Source organism: Microtus oregoni, unplaced genomic scaffold (genome assembly GCF_018167655.1).
Source record: "Microtus oregoni isolate MIOR12 unplaced genomic scaffold, Mior012 000065F_ref0000479, whole genome shotgun sequence".
Classification (NCBI taxonomy): Eukaryota; Metazoa; Chordata; class Mammalia; order Rodentia; family Cricetidae; genus Microtus; species Microtus oregoni.
In genome coordinates this window covers 5,726,840-5,747,388 of record NW_024543875.1, presented here as the reverse complement: position 1 = coordinate 5,747,388, position 20,549 = coordinate 5,726,840, and the positions used below count along the sequence as shown (strand labels likewise).

The 20,549-nt window shown below is 42.9% G+C and overlaps 1 protein-coding gene across 6 annotated transcripts in view; it reads right to left on the bottom strand.

Moving 5' to 3' along the window:
* The window catches only part of Znf236 (zinc finger protein 236), an 89,951-nt gene that overhangs the window by 12,610 nt on the left and 56,792 nt on the right, over positions 1 to 20,549 (bottom strand). For 2 of the 6 annotated variants that reach the window (XM_041640813.1, XM_041640815.1), the window contains exons 20-27: positions 18,736 to 19,018; positions 17,721 to 17,824; positions 15,527 to 15,892; positions 14,734 to 14,879; positions 14,213 to 14,453; positions 13,549 to 13,731; positions 4,838 to 5,025; positions 3,290 to 3,421 (exon numbers count right to left, since the gene is read on the bottom strand). In XM_041640813.1, coding sequence (XP_041496747.1) covers positions 3,290 to 3,421; positions 4,838 to 5,025; positions 13,549 to 13,731; positions 14,213 to 14,453; positions 14,734 to 14,879; positions 15,527 to 15,892; positions 17,721 to 17,824; positions 18,736 to 19,018 — 1,643 coding nt within the window. Of the gene's footprint in view, positions 1 to 3,289; positions 3,422 to 4,837; positions 5,026 to 6,201; positions 6,284 to 13,548; positions 13,732 to 14,212; positions 14,454 to 14,733; positions 14,880 to 15,526; positions 15,893 to 17,720; positions 17,825 to 18,735; positions 19,019 to 20,549 lie in introns of those variants that run through there. The other 4 variants (XM_041640814.1, XM_041640816.1, XM_041640817.1 and 1 more) reach the window with 3 other exon arrangements.

Genomic DNA, 20,549 nt, shown 5'->3' with positions numbered 1-20,549 from the left:
ACTTTAGAAATAAGTAATAATCTAATGAAGCAATCATAAAAAAATTATGTGATTGTCAATATTTTTACCTGGTTTGCTGAATATATTTTTCAAAATACTGGAATATTCAAGAGTGGATACAAAAAATTAAAAAGAACAAAACAGAAAAAAGCAGAAGATACTACAAAGATCTCATTTTAAAATACTCAAATCAAAGAGAAAGTGAGCGTGTGTATATATGTATAAGTGTGTGTCAGTGAAAAAATACACAAATACATGTTAAGGCAGTCACAGAACATGTGAATAAAAAAGGTTTGTAAAGCCCTGGAATAAATGATTACCAATGTTGTTCTGTAATAGCAGATAAAAGACTATGGGGGTAAAAAAAGAACAGGAAATTGCTTGGCAATTAAGAGCATATGATATTCTTGCTAAAGGACCCAGGCTGAGCCCCAGCTCCACATGGTAGCTAACGATGGCCTGCAATTACAGCTCCAGGGTCTAATGTCTGATGCCCTTTTCTTGCCTTTGCAGACACCGCCAGCACATGATACACGGATGGAGGCAAAATACTCTCACAAACAAAATGAGTCTTAAGAAAAAAGGGAGGGAGGGAAGGAGGGAGGAAGGGAAAGAGGGAGGGAAGGAAGAAGGAAAGGAGGGAGGGAGGGAGGGAAGAAAAGAAATGGCAATCAACAAAGCCTGTGACTAGAACAGACACCTGCTCCCTCAGCATTGGAAATGCAGATGTTGCTCTGAACAAACATTTTACTCACGAGATGCTGATATCTGCCCTACCTCATTTATTCCTTTCAATAGCTAAACCTCTCTCTAAAGTTTCCATTGGAGCCAGTGGACTCGATGAACAGGAAAACCAACAACATAAATGTCTAAATCTGTTCTACTCAAACAGTGTAGTGTCTTGTTATTGGGAAAACCTGGGTTCCTAGGCAGCTCTGGCTCTCATCAGTATATTTTCATCATTCAAGGCTACCCCACATCTCAGTTCCCCATCTACTATGGTGACAGTTGGATACAGTGGAGTTACACTGAATTACACAGAAGTGTCCTGGAGCAAAGTCAGCCTCAGACACAGCAGTAAGCTTTACCTCCACAGGAAGTGACATGAGTGAAAGGAAAAATGCCACTGGCAGCAGTGTAGGATCCCACCAGACAACCCTCAACTGCCCAGTCTTAAGCCAGCACCGTGATCCTGGAAAGGCAGCCTATAAGGAGGCAGTATGTGCTGGAGACACACAGACGCGGAGAGCATTCGTCATGTCATTCCAGTTTGGACTTGGCCAGGGAAGAGCCAGACCCCACTGTTAGCCCTTTTACCAGCTCAGCATGTGCTCTGCTAGGACCTGGACCTCCTCACACTGCCACTACCATCGACGGTGAGAAAAGTGGAGTTCATGCCAGCGTGGGGCTTCTCAGAGCTCTCCAGCTAGAATATGGTGGCACAGTAGGTACACATTGGTCAAGGAAAAAACCCAAGTTCCTCATCACTTTCAGTCTCCTGCCAAAGGCTTGGTGGGAAGCAGAGCCAGGCAGACTGAACTCAGGGCCTAGCGGCCTGAAAGCATGGATAAGGCTAAGGCTCAAACACTGATGGTGGCAAACGCCTATGAGACCATCCCATACTAACTGCTCACTTATGCGAATCAACGTCCCCTCCCCACTTTTGTATTTAACATTTTGAAATCTGAAAAACATAATCACAAGCTAGATCAAGTTTTTGTTATTTAGTCCACTTCATTACTACCTACTACTCAAATGGAGTAGAAAAACCTCAAGCTAATTTTTAATATAGGAATGCGCTGTGGCTTTGGAGGTCTATAAAACTGGATGCTAGGAGCTGGAGAGATGGCTCAGAGGTTAAGAGCACTGCCTGCTGTTCCAGAGGTCCTGAGTTCAATTCCCAGCAACCACATGGTGGCTCACAACCATCTGTAACAAGATCTGGTGCCCTCTTCTGGCCTGCAGGCATACATGCAGACAGAATCACTGTATACATAGTGAATAAATAAATCTAAAAAAAAAAAAAAAAACAAAACTGGCACAAATTACAGGACGGCAGATTACTAGTCATATAAAACAAGAAGTGGGTAGTGGGACTGGCCCCGAATAAGGAGCTTAGAAACTCAAGGGACCAGACAAACAGACTGAACTCATGATCAAGGAGTCACTGCTTTCCCTAATATCAAGTTCATGGTGGACAGTCAAGGACCGGGTGCTAAAACCCCACCACAGCCCTTAAAGGGCTGCTGGGACAGAACTTCTAAGCCCTGGGGGCATCCTTCCAGGTAAGTGCACTCTGCTAACAACATCCTGGACCATGCCAGGCAGTTCGCTAACTTGAAATTGACGGTGGATAACCTTGTTCTGTTAGCCTGGGGACCTGGACTTCCCTCCATCTTGTTAACCTGGGGTGGATGCAACTGGTAGCTAAGTTAGCAACAGGGATACTCCATATCTACTACCCAACCCACGACTTAGACAGTATTGTCCTGGCACCACTGCAGGGACTATCGGACTTCCTGGGACACTCCACTGTGGTGCACAGCTAGGCCTGAGTGCTGGATGCGAGCTCCCCCAACACCCCTCTCTGCTGCCTCTACTCTGTACCCTTCTACACAATAAATTAGTTATACACCCTGAGATACAGCTACAAGCTCTGGTCTCTGAAGACAAGACTGGGAAACTTCTTGGTGTTGCTTGAAAAAAATCCTTGTGCTGCTAAAAAACTGGTAAACTAGTTATGCCTCATTTCTGAAGAATATAAAGGTTAAAGCTCCCCCAAATCCAGAGATTACCAATCACTTATTCTGGTTCAGGCTCAGCCAAGAATTAGAAAATGTTTGTAGACTTTCCTATGTTCAGAATATCATTACTACAAGTATAGGTCCTAAAACATACACTTTAAGAAAAAGACCAAATAAACAAGAAAAATGTCTTACCTAGACATATGCAGGTAAAATGCATATCAAATGTAAACGAAGAAATAAAAGGACCAATAAGTGCTTCAAGAAAATATACAAAATGAACTAATAAATACAAGTAAAAAGCCACAAGAAGATTGAGCAGGAAACAGGCAGCAAACACTGATTTGCAAGTATATGACATTGCTGTTAAGCCACACCTATCACTGACCCAGGTCTGGGAGTTGTCACCTGCCCCGGCCATGAGACCCACAGTGCTCATCACCTCTGCTCTGGGTCTGACAGGGTACTCTTCATTGACAAAGGGCATCCCACATGAGCCTCTCACTGTTCCTTCTGATACTGAGTGAGTAACGCAGGCGCCATACCTGGTAAGCTATTTCTTCACCAGCAGCCGAGGAGGACTGTGGAGTGTGGCTCACTAATATGACTTGTGGTGAGCCTGCTCCACTCTGGCCTGAGAGAGAGGGATCTGTGAGCAATGCTGGGAATTGCTGGCCCTGGTAAAAGATTATTATCATTTTAGAAGTTGTCACATTATCAAACCACACAGACTTTTAAAAAGATCATTAGAGGTTCGCAATATGGCTCAGTGGGTAATAGTATCAGCTGCCAAGTCTAACGGCCTAAGTTTTATCCTCAAGACCTACATGGCGGAAGGAGATAACAAGTTTTCTGACCTCCAGATGAATGCCAGGGTACACACATGCCCCCCCACACTATAAATCAATAAAATGTAATTAAAATAAAGACCTTTTATGGCACAATCACTTTGGAAAGCAAACAGTAAAGGAGATGACACTAAGGTTTATCCTACAGCTAGCAGGATGTCTCAGCAGAGGGGCTCGTTCACACAGCCTGAATATGGAGCTGCTCCACTCTTACCAACTGCTGGATATGTAGACGGACTAGGGGTACTCATGCAAGGAAGTACTACTGTGACCCCCACACACAAAGGAATATATTCGGCAATGAAAAGGATGAAGTAGATACTATATGCTGTATGACATGGGTGAGCCCTGGAAACCCATTCACAAAGCTCCACATGATGTATGAAGACATGGAATACACAGAACAGACACACCTGCAGAGACAGCAATGGCTACAGAGACTGTGGATGAGATCAGGGAAGTGCTAATTGTCAGCCACATCTAGAGTCACCTAGCAAACCTCTGAACATGTTTATGAGGAAATGTCTAGCCTGAGGTACTTAAGAGGGAAGATCCACCCTGAATGTGGGCAATACATCCCACTGGACTGAATAAAAACAAGACAGCAAGATAAGCCAGCTTTCATCTCTCTCTTCCTGACCGGGGATGCCATGTGACAAAGCTAGGGTACTAGCACAGGGGCTAAGTAGGGCTGGACACCAATGGGTGGCCACTTTCTTGAATAAGAAAGGCCCCCATAGCCAAGTTCATATATTTAAAGGTTTGCTTCCCAGTTGGTGAACTGTTTAGGAAGGGATTAGGAGGTGTGAACTTGCTGGAAAAAGTATATCACTGGGGGTGTGATTTGAGGTTTCAAAAGTGTAGGCCAGTCCCATGCTCTCTCTCTGTCTGCTGTATATGGATCAAGGTGGAAGCTCTTAGTTACTGCTCTAGCGCCATGCCTGCCTGCCTGCCTGCTGACAATTCCCGACATGACAGACTAACCCTCTGAAACTGTAAGCAAGCCCTCAAGTGCTTTATGAGCTGCCTTGGTTATGGCAATAGAAAAGTTAAGATAGCAACTGATTATCATTAGGTATATACAAATCAATCTAAGTTCTACTCAATGGTATAAGAAAGAATGTTATAAGAATAATTTCACCTCTTAACAATTAGTATACTACTCAGAGAGAAAGCTATGTATTAAGAACAAATTCATGAAGCCTTCTCAAAGGGTCCTAGAAGTTCTCTCTGTAGAACACTCACCTGAGAGGTGATATTTAGTGTAACTGTGTCCAGACCTCCAGACAACATGCCCTGAGTATCAGCCAGGGTCAGCGTGACACTGGCATCACCACCCACACCTGATGAAGACATAACCAGGTTCTGGGTTGAAATGGCTGATGGTGACATTGGTGTTGTTGAAGGAAGGCTCCCACTTGTAGGATTAAGTTCTAAAAAAGAAGTAAAATAAATAATCAGTAGAAAGTTGAGGAAACACTCTCCTAGGGCCTGGGAAGAGAGTCTGAAAGAGCTAATCTGAAACCTTTGGCTCGACCACTGTGTACCACAACAAGAAATCATAGATCGCCTTTGATGCACTCGGATGACAGAGGCTTTTTTGGTGTCTAAGCACATATAAGCACATCTACGCACGTACAAGCATGTCTAAGCACGTACAAGCACGTACTCCACTTCTCCCACACAATCTGGCAGGTGTGTCCAACCTTTTGACTCTTCGAAACAGCAGCATCATCTACGAAGTTCATGCTTGAGAACCATGCAATCAAGTTACAAAAAGGGGGTAAAAATCATGTTTTAAGTCAATTCACAATTCTGTGTCGGTCTGCATTTAAAGTTCTCCAGTGCCACCTTTGCAAGTTAGACATGCCTGATAGAGAAAAAAACTGAAGAGGGAAGATAGGCCTCTGGCCCTAGTCAGTGCTAACACCACAGAAAGAAAACTCAGCAAGGATTTCTAAGACCACAGACCACTGACGAAAAGAACCAGGTGGGACCCGTGAGACAACTAGATACTGAGTTTAGTGGACAAACCTGACTCTGCTATTTCCTCACATGCCCTCCTAAAGGTCTACTTATTCTGAAATGCAGGCTGTCAAAAGAAATCTCACACAATTCTTATAGTAGTAACATATTCAACATGACATCTTCATTTTCTTTTGATGCAACAAAACCTTCAAATGTTTTACTGAAAAGCCAATGCTAAGACAAGGAAGATAGCCAGAGCAGAATAAGCAAAACCAGACAAGCCTTTCCTTCTGGAAACACACTCCTATGCCCTCCTGGCAACTGAGACAGGCTAGAACAGGATCATCTATGTCCTGCAAGGGCATCAGCATTGAACACACATGCACAGCCAGGTCTACATGCTTTGTTCTCACAACCCTGAACCCTTAACCTACAAACATACACTCATTATCCTGGACCAGGATGGTGCCAGGCACTGAGGACCTAAAGCAATACTGAAGAAGCTGAGTTCATAAAACTATGACCTTGTAAGGTATTAAAAAAAAAAAAAAGGCTCCTGCCAATACCTCTGTGACCTGTGTGACAACAAACAAGAGCCTCGCCTAAGAGTCAGGGGCCAACAGGAAAGCCAGGCTACTTACTTGTAAGTGGAGTTCTCCAAATACAAGGCCTCCATAGATCCACACTCGTGGAGTCCCATAATGTGCTGCACAGACCTGGAACCTTCAAAAGCAGTACAACCATTAGGAGGCTAGGATCGTGCGCACGGAAGCAGCCACTGGGGCTCCCTCCCCCCTGCTCACATCGTGCACATTGCTAATGCACCAGACAGAAGTACAGTTCTATGGAGGCGGCTCACGCATCAGCGCTAAATTACAGACCACCACCAGCAGGGCTCCGTGTGCTACCTCCACAAGTCCTGGCTCATGCACTAACACTACAAGGAGCAGTGTCACAGGGTAACTGGACAGAAGCCTGTTTCTCAGAGTCCCATCTCAAGTCATTCTTAAAATATGTAAAGTGAAGCTGACACTACTCACTGCTACTGGATGGCCCAGAACTCAGCCTCACCTGCCTGCTGAGGTCACAGAACCAAAGGCCTCTCCCACCCACACGTAAAATGCACCTCACTTCCTAGTGAAGACCACACATCAGAAAGTTCCAACAGGACAGGAAATCTAAAGAGAAAAATGAAAGTCCACTTGTTCAGGGAACAGCTTCAGGTAATGCCTGAATGTTCATACTCAACACAAACGAAGAATCCTCCACGGCATTCTCAATCAAGTCACTTTTCACAGAGACAGACACCGCCAACAGCTACCCCAGTAGAACTGAAAAGAATACAAAGCTACAGCAGGAAAGCAGAGATTTCCCTAGACACAAGGCTGGGGTGCGTTACAAACAGTTCTTCATTATCATGTTAACCTCAAGAAGGTACAAGTGAGTCTAGTACTTAAATAAGGGCTAGACTTATTTTTCTGAAACCGCTATTCCTCCAGGGCACAACTCAATAAAGTCTTATTTTACTTTATTACGATTACAATATGGTGTGCTCTCAGTACCGTCATGCGCTATAATGACAGGCACACAACAGACTCACGAATTCTTCAACCCCTGGAATGTGGGTGAGCCACAACTACCCTGTTCAGGCAAATACTCGCAGATTTCGTACAATTTTGCCACACAGTAGATAAATAAACAACTGGCAGATAACGTATTTTGAATGAATAGAGAAGATGTAGTAAGGGGCCTCTTAAAACAATGGGGTGGGGAGCCAATTAATCAGTCAGTGCACATATGCTCAACCTACTGCGTCCCTGTCCTCAGTATCCTGAACATGATTAATAAAAACCCAGAGACAGATACTGGGGTTCAAAACAGCCAGCTACTGCCTCTTACCTTGACATTAGTCTGAAATGGCGATGCTGCATCCAGGTATCTCAGACTGAGACTGTGTTTGTGAGCTGTCTCCTCCCATCTTATATTCCTCTCTAGAGCTGGGATTAAAGGCGTGCATCACTACAGCCCAGTTTCTATGGCAACTAGTGTGGCTACTGGGATTAAAGGTGTGTGACTGCTGACTGGTCTGTAAGGCTGAACAGTGGGGCTGTTTTACTCTTTGATCTTTAGACAAGTTTTATTTATTTATTAAAAATAAATGAAACGTCACTACAATATCCTGGCAACTACATGACACTACTGTAGTGTCAACAATGTCATAGTAACCCTGCTGTGCTCATATACCCTTGTAGCCCTACAGCCATAAAATGCCCAGTGAGTATCATATTACACTTTAGGCAAAGCGGACTGAAAATGTCTAAGACAAAGCCCCACTGCTCTCAGAGCTAGGCCTTTGGTTGTGAACCCACGGAGCCAGTGCTTCCTGACACACTCCTCAGGTTTGTTTCTCTGCAGGAGAATATTGTAATGAAGACTCTATCTTTCCATACAAAAACACGCCAAGACTACTTTCTCCTCATTTGATATACAGATGTGGAAAACGAAGCTAACAAATGAAGGAAATCTCTCTAAGGTAAGAAAACTAGGTACATATGAACTCCCAAGTCATTTCTTTGTTGGCTTTTTTGAGACAAGTTTTCACTTGGTGGTCCTGACTGTCCTGGAACTTGTCTGTAGACCAGGCTGACCTTGAACTCAGAGATCTGCCTGCCTCTGCCTCCCAAGTGCTGAGTCTAAAGGTGTATCCACCACGTCTGGCAGAGCCTGACTTTATGCAACACAGACAGAAACCCTCAGAAAGCCTTCTTCAGTTTTGTTAGTCTGTCATCTAAGGCTGAGAAAGTCATGGCCCAGAACAAAATTAAAAAGCAGGATAGACTTCTGTCCTCACAGAACTATATACACAGAGCATGAATACTTATGAGATGATACATCACACGACAAAACCTGAAGCTAATGCGTTCTCTGTGCTTTGAAGGACGACTTACTCACCCTCCTCCTTTGGAAACAGGGTCAAGACATAGAGCTCTTGCTGACCTAGAACTCCTGACTCTCTTCAGTGCTGAGATGAGGCTGTGTGTGGTCTAAGATATGCCACACTGTATAAAACAGTGGTTCTCAGCTGAGCAGCACCCAGATCACAGGCAGCTTCTGACTCACCCTTGAGGAGGGCTGCAGCCCTGAGTGGACCAGAAACTGTGCCAACTGTAAGGGACCAGCACAGCCTATCAATGACTTATTCCTGGGAGTAGACAGGGAGCTACTCTATAAATAAAATCAAATTTGGGGGACACAACAAACCAAGGAAAGGGTATAACTCTCTCCCAGGGCCCCATAAAGTCATGGACATCTAATGCTATGAAGGCATGGTCTCACAGCAATCTACCATTTGATACTTAGTGCATATGTCAAGGATCAATAAGGAGAGGACTCCACAACTGCACTGGGACTTTCAGGTTGGCATGGTACCTACACTGGACAGTTTTATGGCAACTTGACACAAATTAGAGTCATCATTTGAGAAAAACTCTTCAATCAGAAACAAGCCTGCAAAGCATTTTCTTAATTAGTGATTGACAGGGGAGGACCCAGTCCATTGTGTGTGGGGCCATCCCTGGGCTGGTGGTCCTGTGTCCTATAAGAAAACAGGCTGAGCAAGCCCTGGGAAGCAAAGCAGTAAGCAACATCCCTCGATGGCTTCTGCATCAGCTCCTGCCTCCAAGATCTTATCATGTTTGAGTTCCTGTCCTGACTTCCTCTGATAACAAACTATGAGGTGAACTGAACAAACCTTTCCTCCCCAAGGTGATTTGGCCATACTGATTCATCACAGCAACAGTAACTAACCTTAAGACGGCCCCATTGCTGAAGTTGGTTTACTCAACTGCCTGCCTGTTCATCTGTTCAACCGTCCGGATCTGGACCTGAACCCACTGTATTTGTTCTCAAACCCTGACTCAGCCTTTACCTCACTCTCAAACCACGACCCTAGCAGCTCCCTCCTGGCACTGCTCTGGTTTGGTATCTTATCAATATTTTTCCTCAGCCCACTTCTGAAACCTCTTGAACTGGAACTCTGCAGACTCTTTATTAGCTTGTATTCATTCTGTAAACCACATATATAGAAACATTTACTGTATGCTTTGTGATATGAAAATATTAGAAATTAAGATTGGAATGAAAGACCCGCCACTCATCTATGGCAGGACTACATGACAAAGTGCTGTCACTGAAACAGCTAAACCTTGTGTATTTACTGCTATTTTAAAAATTCTGAAATTGTGGAAAGAAAAAACATGTTTACTTCTTTCTGGCATAGTGCATCATGACACTATGTCTCCAGAGTACTAGAAAAACAGGCACGGGTCACAACGCCCAGTCCTAAAAGACAGTCTTGTGATGTGGGAGGGCCTTCTGTATTTGTGTTCCTTTTATTGGTTAATGAATAAAGCTGTTTCAGCCTATGGCAGGGCACAATTGAGCCAGGCAGGAAATCCGAACAGAGATATAGAGAGAAAGTAGAGTCAAGGAGATGCCATGTAGTTGCCGAAGAAAAAAGATGCTGCTGCCAGAACCTTACCAGTAGGCCATAGCCTACAGATAAACAGAAATGGATTAATTTAATATATAAGAGATAGATATAAATATACCTAAGCTATTGGCCAAACAGTATTATAATTAATATAGTTATTCAGGTCTGAGCAGTTGGGAAACAAAAGAGCTGTCTCTGACTGCAGTCTAGTTCCTTCATTTATTAAATGTGAGCTCTTTACCTATATTTTATGATGTCTGCCACAACTGAATCCATGGCTGTGTGCCTAACTAATGTAATACAGCAGAGTTGCATAAAGAATCATTTACAGACTGGCCGGCCACTGGTCACAGGTCCCAATGACAGACTTATCCTTCACTTAGTTCACTATACCCAAACCAATTGAGATTAGTAAGGTCTAAACCCCCATAGAAATAGATCTCAAAATAAAGTTCCAATTTACTCTTTAATAAATGTGCTCAACATACAGTACTATCCTCAAAGCTTTTGGGGTTTTCTGTTTGTTTATGTTTTGTTTTTTCTGTTTGTATGTTATATTTATTATGTTCATTTGTTTTGTTTTAAGACAGTTTCTCTGTGTAGCCCAGGCTGTCCTGGAACTCAAAAGATCTGCCTGCCTCTGCCTCCCAAGTGTGGGACTAAGGGCAAGCGCCACCAGCCCCAGATGGTAAACTTTTGCTTTTTAATAATATTTTGTAACATTAATAAATATATGACCTATATTTTACTCAATGGAAGTATTTGTCCATACTTTTTAAACTACTTGAGAATTCTACTTTATTTAGGAACTTAAAACCACATTTCTTTTTGAAAAACACTTTCACTGAACTGAAAACACTTCCAAATGTAGTCCACAACCAGATTAAAACATGTTTACATGTGGGTAAGGGACATCACCAAATACTAACAGAACCTTCCTTGGTCGACTTCCACACAACAAGCTTCCAATGCTGAACATCCTGTGTTGACAGCTTCCCCTCCAGTGTATTCCAACTGCTTGCCAGCATGCATTAGCATCTGCAACATGTTCCTATAAGGGACATGTGCTATTTACCTAGATGATGCACAACACAATAAAAACATCTACTGAAGCTTCCATGAAAACCACACAAATGCTTTGGAAGACTTGAAAAAGACAAGATGCCTTGGAACTCTGCTGTAATATCAGGAGTGAGTTAGGTAAGACTTAAGGGAAAGAGCATCAGAGGATGAAGACGCTGTACTGCAGTTCTGAACTACGACCTACTCCCTGGGCACTCCAGACAGACAAGTGCAGCCATGCATTATAAACACGAATATGGGAAAAATAAAGAGAAAGCATTGCTGTTATCAGCCAGTCGTTTAAAGAGCTCAGGGAGAGTGCTCCAATCCATGCCATGTTACTGAGTCTCACTAGACGTCACTTTCCACTAACAACTGGCTGCAAGCATCTAGTCAGAGGTCAAATGCTGGGTATGGACAAGTCCAGTTTGGAGAGAAGGACCATCCTTCCTTTTTATACAATGTTTTAGTTTTTGTCTCCAAATGTTAGGACTTATACACTCTTATAAATCTACATGACTTAAATAACACTACATTCACACATACCATCCTGTGTATCACACAAACCAAGTGACAACTTGTATATGGTATCAAATGCTTTCAACAAGTGACACACAATGCTCAGGCCGAATAACCAGCCAGAAATTGTCTGACTCAATAAACCCTTTAAGTAAAATAAATAAACACTTAATGTTATATACGGCTACCCTTTATTATACCATAGCAATAGCATAGGAATATGGCCAAGTATAGAAAAACAGGAAATACAAAAGTGAAGAACTTAGTTTCTAAGCTATAAGTAAGAATTCTGCAGATGTTTTTGATAAGACCTAACAGATATCCAACACTGAGAACACGCCAAAAAAAGGAAGAGTTAGTGAACCATACAAAACCCAATGTTAATAATATGTGTTGTCCTGCAGCAGGTAAAAGTCACAGCATGTCATTCAAAAGTACAAATACATCTGAAAGTAAGACCCTCCTGAAAAACAAAACTTCCACTTGGACTTCTGGTAAAAATGCTCTTACTTTATAACTGTTTTTACAGTATAACTGTAAGGTGGTTATGAGCATTAAATGCTCATAACCAAAACTTCCACTTGAAGTTCTGGTAAAAATGTTCTTACTTATAAAAAAAAAAAAAAGAAAAAAAATAGTAAAAAAAATGTTCTTACTTTATAACTGTTCTTACAGTATAACTGTAAGGTGGTTATGAGCTTTAAATGCACTGTTACATGAGAGCAAGTGCTATAAATTTATTAATTCAAAAATAACATATGGGCTAGGGATGCAGCTACCTGCCAGCATGTACTTACGCACAATGCCAGACTTAACCCCTAGCCTTGACATTGGATGTGATGGCTTGGATGAGAAACGCCTCCACAGGCTCCTGTAGCCAACACCTATTCCTCAACTGGTGGGGCTGCCTAGGAAGCCTGAGCACCTTCTGCTGGAGGAAGTAGGCCACTGGGGGCAAGCTCTGAGTTTACAGCCTTACCCTATTTCCAGTTCACTCTCTTCTGGTTTCTCAACTTTTTTCTGATCCTGCTGCTTACTACCTACCATGCCTCACCTGCCATTATGAGCTCTGCATCTGGAAGCATAAACCCAAATAAACTCTTCCATGTAGAAGCTGCCTTGGTCCTGGCGTTTATCACAGCAATGGAAATAACTAATACACCAGGCACAGTGAAGCATGCTTATCTTCTAGTACGGAGGAGGCAAAGGAAGGAGACTCAGAGATTCAGCATCATTCTTGGCTACGCAATGAGTGTGAGGCAGGCCTGGGCAAGACCTTGGCTTCCATTTTTTTTTTTTTTAAAACACTTAGTTTACATGAAGGAATGAAGACTGCAGAGCAAGAAATCATGTGGCCAAAGCATACCAGCCCATACTACACAGGCAAGAGCATACTGTGAGAGTGACTCTGAGGATCAGGGAGGGACAGCAAGGGACACCTCAGACCACTGAATAACATTTTGAGTGATTTGGTGATGCCAAGTGCTCTTTATTACCAAATTCAATGCTCTAACATATTTAAAACTTTCTACATAATCTTAGTAGTGTTCTAAAGATACAAAAGTAGAGGAGACCATGGAAGGTTTTTACGGTTTCTTGTACACAGCTCAGATGAGTGATGTTTCTTTAGTGTATAGAACAGGAGCAGCAGTCAGGAAGTTCCTCACACTGGTGTCTGCTAAGCAAAGACATATGGCAAAAGTGGCCAACTCTAAACATTAATTCCACAATCAGCACTACAGAAACAGAAAGTTGGGTAAGAAACACACGTTTGTTTCTGACACTAGATTTCATTAGACTTGAAGCTGTCACACAATGAAATGTGATGTCTTTATGTCTGAGTGCTGCAGAGAGACACGAACAAGATGGCCTTAAGCTGTAAGCCAAAAGACATCTACAATGTGAACTTACTAACCAGAGATTGTCAGTGTGATCTCCTGTGGAGAGCCCGAGGATGATGTGGCAGTGGGGCCAGCAGCCTGGGCAAGGACCTGGCTGAGACTTGAGTTGTTGATGGTCAGGGTGATCTCGTGGGGGCCCGTCGAAGTGGATACAAGGCCTTGTGAAGTCATCACTTGAGTGAGGTCCTGTGTCCCTGCTCATCATCACAAAGCAAATAACACTGAGCTCTAATGAAACATATTTCTCCTGGTTTCTATGAAAAGCATCTTAAAGATTATTTTTAAAATTCAAAGACTTAGAATAAGTTATCAGTCACTTCTAATTACTTTATCTAATAAGATAAAACTTGCTCTAGAATTCACAAAGCCCTATGTTTGATTCCCCAGTACCATAAAGAAAGAGAAGAGGAGAAAGAGAAAGAGAGAGGGCACAAGGAAGAAAGAGGAGCTAAGTGAAATGATAAAACAAGAAACCAGTTTGAGAAAAATAATTCTATGAACAATAAAATGGACAAATGCTGAACTAATACCACTGAAACTAAGAAAACTTTAGGGTTTTTATTCTTTGGTGAGCTTTAAAAGAGATGAAAAATGACAACATACCAACCTAACAACTGTGTTACCATGAGAAACAAAACAAAATCCTAGTTTCTACAATAAAGAGCAGTGGGCTCTTACCGCTGCTGCTGGTGGTCAGCACGGAGTCCTGCTCAGAGAGTGGGCCAATGGTCAGATTGGCAGATGTCACTGTGGGTTGTAAGGACAGGCCTGAGATGGGCTGGATGACAACACTGGCTGGGACAGTGCTGTCTGATGTCTGAAGAGAGTTGTTCTGTGAGCCAGTGCCAGGCTCTGCTGTCATTGGCTGAGCAAGCAGGTTGCCCTGCTGTAGTGTTTGCTGCAGAATGCTCGGGTCAATCTATAAAGCAACACATGTATATGTAAGTGAGAATTTTGTGCTGCATGTGATTCAGACAAAGTTAAAGCACAGAAAACAGGGGCTGGAGAGATGGCTCTGTGGTTAAGAGCACTTCCTGCCCTTCTAAAGGTCCTGAGTTCAGTTCCCAGCAACCACATGGAGGCTCACAACCATCTGTAATGAGATCTGGTGCCCTCTTCTGGCCTGCAGGCATACATGCAGACAGAATACGGTATACATAATAAATACATAGACTTAAAAAAAAAGAAAGCAATGGTACCTGCAGAGTGATATTGTTGATGCTGGAGGTATCAATTCCAGAAATCTGAACATTTGGTCCAACCAAATTAGCAGCCAGCTGTAATTGGATACCTTCCAGAGTGGCCAAACTCCCATCAGTCAGAGACACTGTCAAGTCCCCACCAGCTGGTCAGAAAATAAGAAACAAAAGGACTTAACAACATAAATGTAAAAGAACTCACTTTTTCCATAAGGATTTTAGAACACAAAAGTTTTACATGTTGTGGTAATATATCTAGTTAAGGACTACAGATATTTATACTACAGACATATCATCTGCCTTATGACAAAAAAGCTCTTGGGGAATAATCTTCTCATTCCAGACTCCAGAAAACAGTCTAAGAGAGTCGACTGACTGTCCTACTGGCAAACACAGCAGCAGCCACTGAGTGGCTTTCATATCCCAAATGGAAAGACAGAGAAGGAAAAGACCACAGGACGTCAAACAGCTGCAGGCACTGTGCACTTACTTGTAAGTACACATAAATCCACCTGCTGTAATGTGATGCTGTTTAAGCAGTGTGTGACCAATGCCAATGGACGACTTCGCTAGTTTAAGGGGTGAGATGTGAAAATCAGATACTGGACTAATCTGGGAGAACACCAAGCAGGAGGAAGGGTACTGAGACTCACTGAAGCAAAAGCTGATCAAAGCACTGAAGTGTTTAAAGCAGATACAGTGACAGACACCATGACACTGCCTTCTAAAGGAAAGGCTTGCACGACTGCCTTGCTTTGGGGACAGCTGAGAGGGACATATGTTGGTTTCTTACCTGAAACAGAGGCAGGAAGGATAGCTTGACCCACCAGCCCTTGCTGAAGCATATTCTGATCAAACTGCCCTGTTAGAACAGAGTTGTTCATGATGAACACATTGGGGTCATTGGAAGGGGAGTTGAGGAGGCTCACAGGTTGCAGACTCTCTGACGAGCTTCGGGTCACAGGCTTCCTGGCTTTCTTAGGATCTGATTTGTAGTGAAACTGCATATGAGTCTTCCTCCTCCCAGAAGTACGGAAGCGCAGCTCACAGTGAGGGCACTTGAAAGGCTTTGCCCCCGTGTGCAGACGCATGTGTACCTTCAGACTTCCTTTTGTGGAGAAGGCATTGCTGCAGACATGACAGCTGAACAGCTTCTGGCCTACAAGAACACCAGCAACAATCAGCCTAAGCTCACAGAAACCTTCTACTAGGCAGCACGAACATGCCATGCTGGGTTCATGGACCAAAGTGCTTCAGGCTCTCAACCAAGGATGTTATGACAACACAGGGAACTGCAGAAATCTTCCTGTCCACAATCTACAATCAACCCTCTGAGACTTTGTACTCTGCAATCACTACATTCCATAGAATCTTGACTGAAACATTTGATTTACTTTCATTAGAAGACTTAGCCCTGAGTCAGTTTTATTTCTGTACAGAGGTCATTTAGGATCTCAGGGTCTACTGGAAAGAGCAATGCCAGCACAGACAGCAGCTCACTTGGAAGAGTGTGCGTGGGGAACACCATCCTGAGCCCAGAGGCCCTGTGTCCAGTGTCATGGATCTTGTTCTGGTTCTTCTCATCATCATCTGCATAATAAAAGCCACCAAGGTACAAATGCCACTGACAACAACTGCCCTAGAAGAGCTCAGGATCAGAAACCCAGGAAGTAAGTGCCACCCTTTACCAGGGATGATCAAGCAGACTCAAAGTGGCATTAGTAAGTCTGTGATCCTATATTGCTCTGGGGTCTCCAAAAGTCACCTTGTCATTCCAAAGGGGGAAACAGTTTTTCTTGCCTACATAGCCTAAGCTGAACTCCCACCCGATATAGCCTGGAACAGCTATGTTGATCTAGAGGAACAACTGGGCACCTAGCATGTGAATAGTTTACTGGACCTGGGTCTTCTGAGCTGAGCAAAGTAAGCCTCTCCACCCTCAGCAAGTTCATAGCAAAACATAAGAGACACTGGGAACCTGATGAAACAACTGCATATGATAAAGTCTTAATAAATGAGTTTATCCCTCTTTAGCTGTCAATAATAATCCATCAGGAAAGAATCACAGAACCTCACATCAACATAAGCATATGAAATTCTGTTTGTACTTACTTGTTCAAACTCATAACCAATGCTCCCCAGTGGCCCACAGTAATGATGTCTGACATTCACTGAAGAGTTCCTGTGTCTCAACATGCCAAACACACTAATGGCTAGTTATGTCTTAATACAAATAAAATCTCAATGGAGTTGGGGGCTATGCGACTACTAGCCTCATGTCACATGCAAGATGTCTATGGCTCAGGGAAGAGGCCTTCTAATTCAGCAATTCTCAACCTTCCTAACACTGCAACCCTTTAATATAGCTCCTTAAATGGTGCTGACCCCTAACTTTAAAACTCTTTTCATTAAGACTTCATAACTGTAATGATGCTTCTGTTATGAATTATAATGTAAATATCTCTGTTTTCTAATGATCTTAGGCAGCCCCTGGGAAAGGGCCATTTGACCCCCAAAGGGGTCAACAACCCACAGGTTGAGAATCACTCTTCTAACAGGAGACTTCAAGGAGCAAAGATTTGTGCTTTTAAAACAACCAATTTTCATATCCTCAAGTCAGGTAAAGAAAAAAGCCAAGGAAACAAGACACCATTTTCCCCTTGATGAGATTCTCCTCACATAAAAAGATACTATAACCTGGTAACTGTCAGCAGACTAGCCAAGTCCCAGCAAACTGATTCTCTATGGGAACTTTGTGAAAGAGCAGAAAGCCCGAGCAAGAAGACAGTTAGCTCGTAATTTGATTTTTGATGTTTTATCCCTTCATCCCTTTAACAGTTTTATTTTCCTTACATCAGGAATAAAAAAAACTTTTTAATCTATTTTTTATAGTTCCTAATTTTGAGTTCTCTGCAATTTAGAAGCATTTGTGTAGAAAACATTCACACACAGCCCAAGGAATCTGCATGCTGAGGGGCCCTACTCACCCGTGTGAGTCTTCACGTGGCAATCTAGTGTGGACTTCACAGTAAAGCTCTTCCCACATTCATCACACTTATATGGCTTCTCTCCAGTATGGATTCTAACATGCCTATTAAAAAACATTTCTAATTAAGGAATTTTATTTTTAACTAATACATATTTATAAACAACTTCATAAACTTATAACCATATAAATAAAAATCATAAGCTAGTATTTCTGATTAAATCTGGCCAAATAAAATGTCTAAATTTCACTGTATAACAGCAAGTGCAGTCTACACATGGTGCACTAACTACAGTCTTTATAGCTCTGCTGTTTATTAAGGTGCTCTGTGCGCCTGACCTGCTGGCTCTATGATCTTCTGTTTATTAAGGTGCTCTGTGCACCTCACCTGCTGGCTCTATGATCTCCTGTTTATTAAGGTGCTCTGTGCGCCTCACCTGCTGGCTCTATGATCTCCTGTTTATTAAGGTGCTCTGTGCGCCTCACCTGCTGGCGCTATGATCTCCTGTTTATTAAGGTGCTCTGTGCACCTCACCTGCTGGCGCTATGATCTCCTAGAGCCAAGCTTTGTGTCATGACTGCAGACTAGATGGCAACAACTAGATATGGCTTGCTTTTTCCCTCTACACAGCCCTAGAACTCTTACCAAGTTCTTGACCACTCTGCTATGTACGCACATCAGTCGTCAGTTAGCGGCTTGACCTATGACATCTGGTGGTCTCTAGTTTGTTCTGTGCTTTTACTCTGACTAGCAGCCCTCTGTAAGAAGTTACCTGCACAGCCTGGCACTCTATGTTCTGCAATTAAGCTGGTTAATTTTCTGCTTCTATCACAATCATACAGGAAGATGCGTAAGCCACAAAGTCATTCACCACCATTCTACATGAGCTCACTACCAAGTCGATGCAGGTTTGGAACAACATACTCCATATAAAACTTCCCATACCAGAGTGAAAAGCATCAGAGTCCACTTTCAAGTCTGCAAGAGCTCTGTATACAAGTGACAGCATCCTCACCTCACCAGATCACTGGGCTTCTTGAAGCTCTTAGGACAGTATGTGCAGCAGTTGGCATGCTTGGGTTCAGCCTCAAGCTCTGCTTGCTTATCCTTCATCTCACTGATGCGGTCCTTCTCTGCAGCTGACTGCACCAGGACCTTCTCAGACACTGTAGCACTCTCCTGGGGCTGAATTTTGGCCAGCTGGGCTGTTTCCTCATCTGTGAAAGTGATGACCTCAGGGCGCGGCTTTCTTGATGCACTTCTGTCACAGTTTTCTTCCTCATCCTCCACACATGTGTCTATTAAAAGCATGGGAAAAGGGTTCAAACTCTCCATTAACATGAGAAAATGAAGGGGAAGCATGTAAGGTTAGTATTAGTGATTTAATTAAGCCACATTTCAGACAGCAAACAGCTGCTTTTCCAATTGGGGCTAATGGGGACTTGTATGACCAGGGAGAAGGAAGACAAGTGAAGGAGGGCCCAGGAATCTGCAGTGGTTGAAGGCCAGCTTCTGCCAGCTTACAGACCCAGAAGCTTAAAAACCACCCAAGTCCACAGACCCACCAGGATTTGTAGATATTCACATAGGACCATGGGACACAATTGATTACTAGGTGAATAGAGCCACATGCTCAAAAGTCAGAGGTGAAGAAACTAGCAAAGAACCCTCAGTTTGATGAGAATGACTACAAACTTAAAATGCATACACGCACACATTCCCTTGTTACAAGGTTAAGTTCCAGCTGCAGAAAAGACCAAACTGCTATGAAAATGCGAGAATAGGACTGAGGGCCAGGGGCTTAGGGCTGAAACACTTAAATCCAGCACAAGCAGAACTAGGGGAGGTGTGGGAAACCACTGACTGATGCTCTAGAATACAATGGGCAAGAAAAGATGGGACAGACAGGAAGGAGACGGGCTGAAAGGGGATCAGTCATGGAAGACAGAGCCCAGAAATTCAATATCTACTAAGAAAAGTTCTATAAAAAGAAAATACCACAAATAAAAATCTCCTAATACACTTGTAAACTCTGAAAGCTTTAGGAAAATGTAATAGCTAGTGGCCCCCACCAACACTTGACAGTGAAATATGAAGATGATTGTGTTAAAATTTTTCAAATAACCAAGATATATATAGATCCACATAGAAAAAGTCATAAATGAGGAAAAGACAATAAAGTTAAGCAAAATACATAGTAAAAATAGAAGATGGCTCAAGTAAAGCCAAATGGCTAACCATTCCAAAAGTGAAGGAATTAAAAGCCATTCACAAACACTGGTGGGGCAGAGTAAACCACAGGTAAAAGAAGAAAACAAGAAGACTCATCAGTGTCTGTAAATATTAGTGCAGTATGACAAAGTCCTAAAAGGAACCCACATAGCAATTGTAATATTGACTTAATGGCATCTATGCTTTCTTTTTTTTTTAAAAAAAAAAAGATTTATTTATTTATTATGTATACAGTGTTCTGCCTGCAGGCCAGAAGACGACACGAGATCTCATTACAGACGGTTGTGAGCCACCATGTGGTTGCTGGGAATTGAACTCAGGACCTCTGGAGAGCAGCCAGTGCTCTTACCCTCTGAGCCATCTCTTCAGTTCCCAGTATCTTTGCTTTCTTAACTACTAAGAAGGAACATGTGAATGGCCTGCAACATTATTCATGCTAGCCTACAGGATTTGAGTAGTGTCTGATACTTCGCAGGAAGGAAAACTGAGTAGCTTTTCGTGATTCCTCGGCTCTCATGGCAGAAGGTAACCACTGGAGACAAAGGCACACCAAAGCACTACATATGGAACTACTTCATAAACACAGACGGCCAGCAG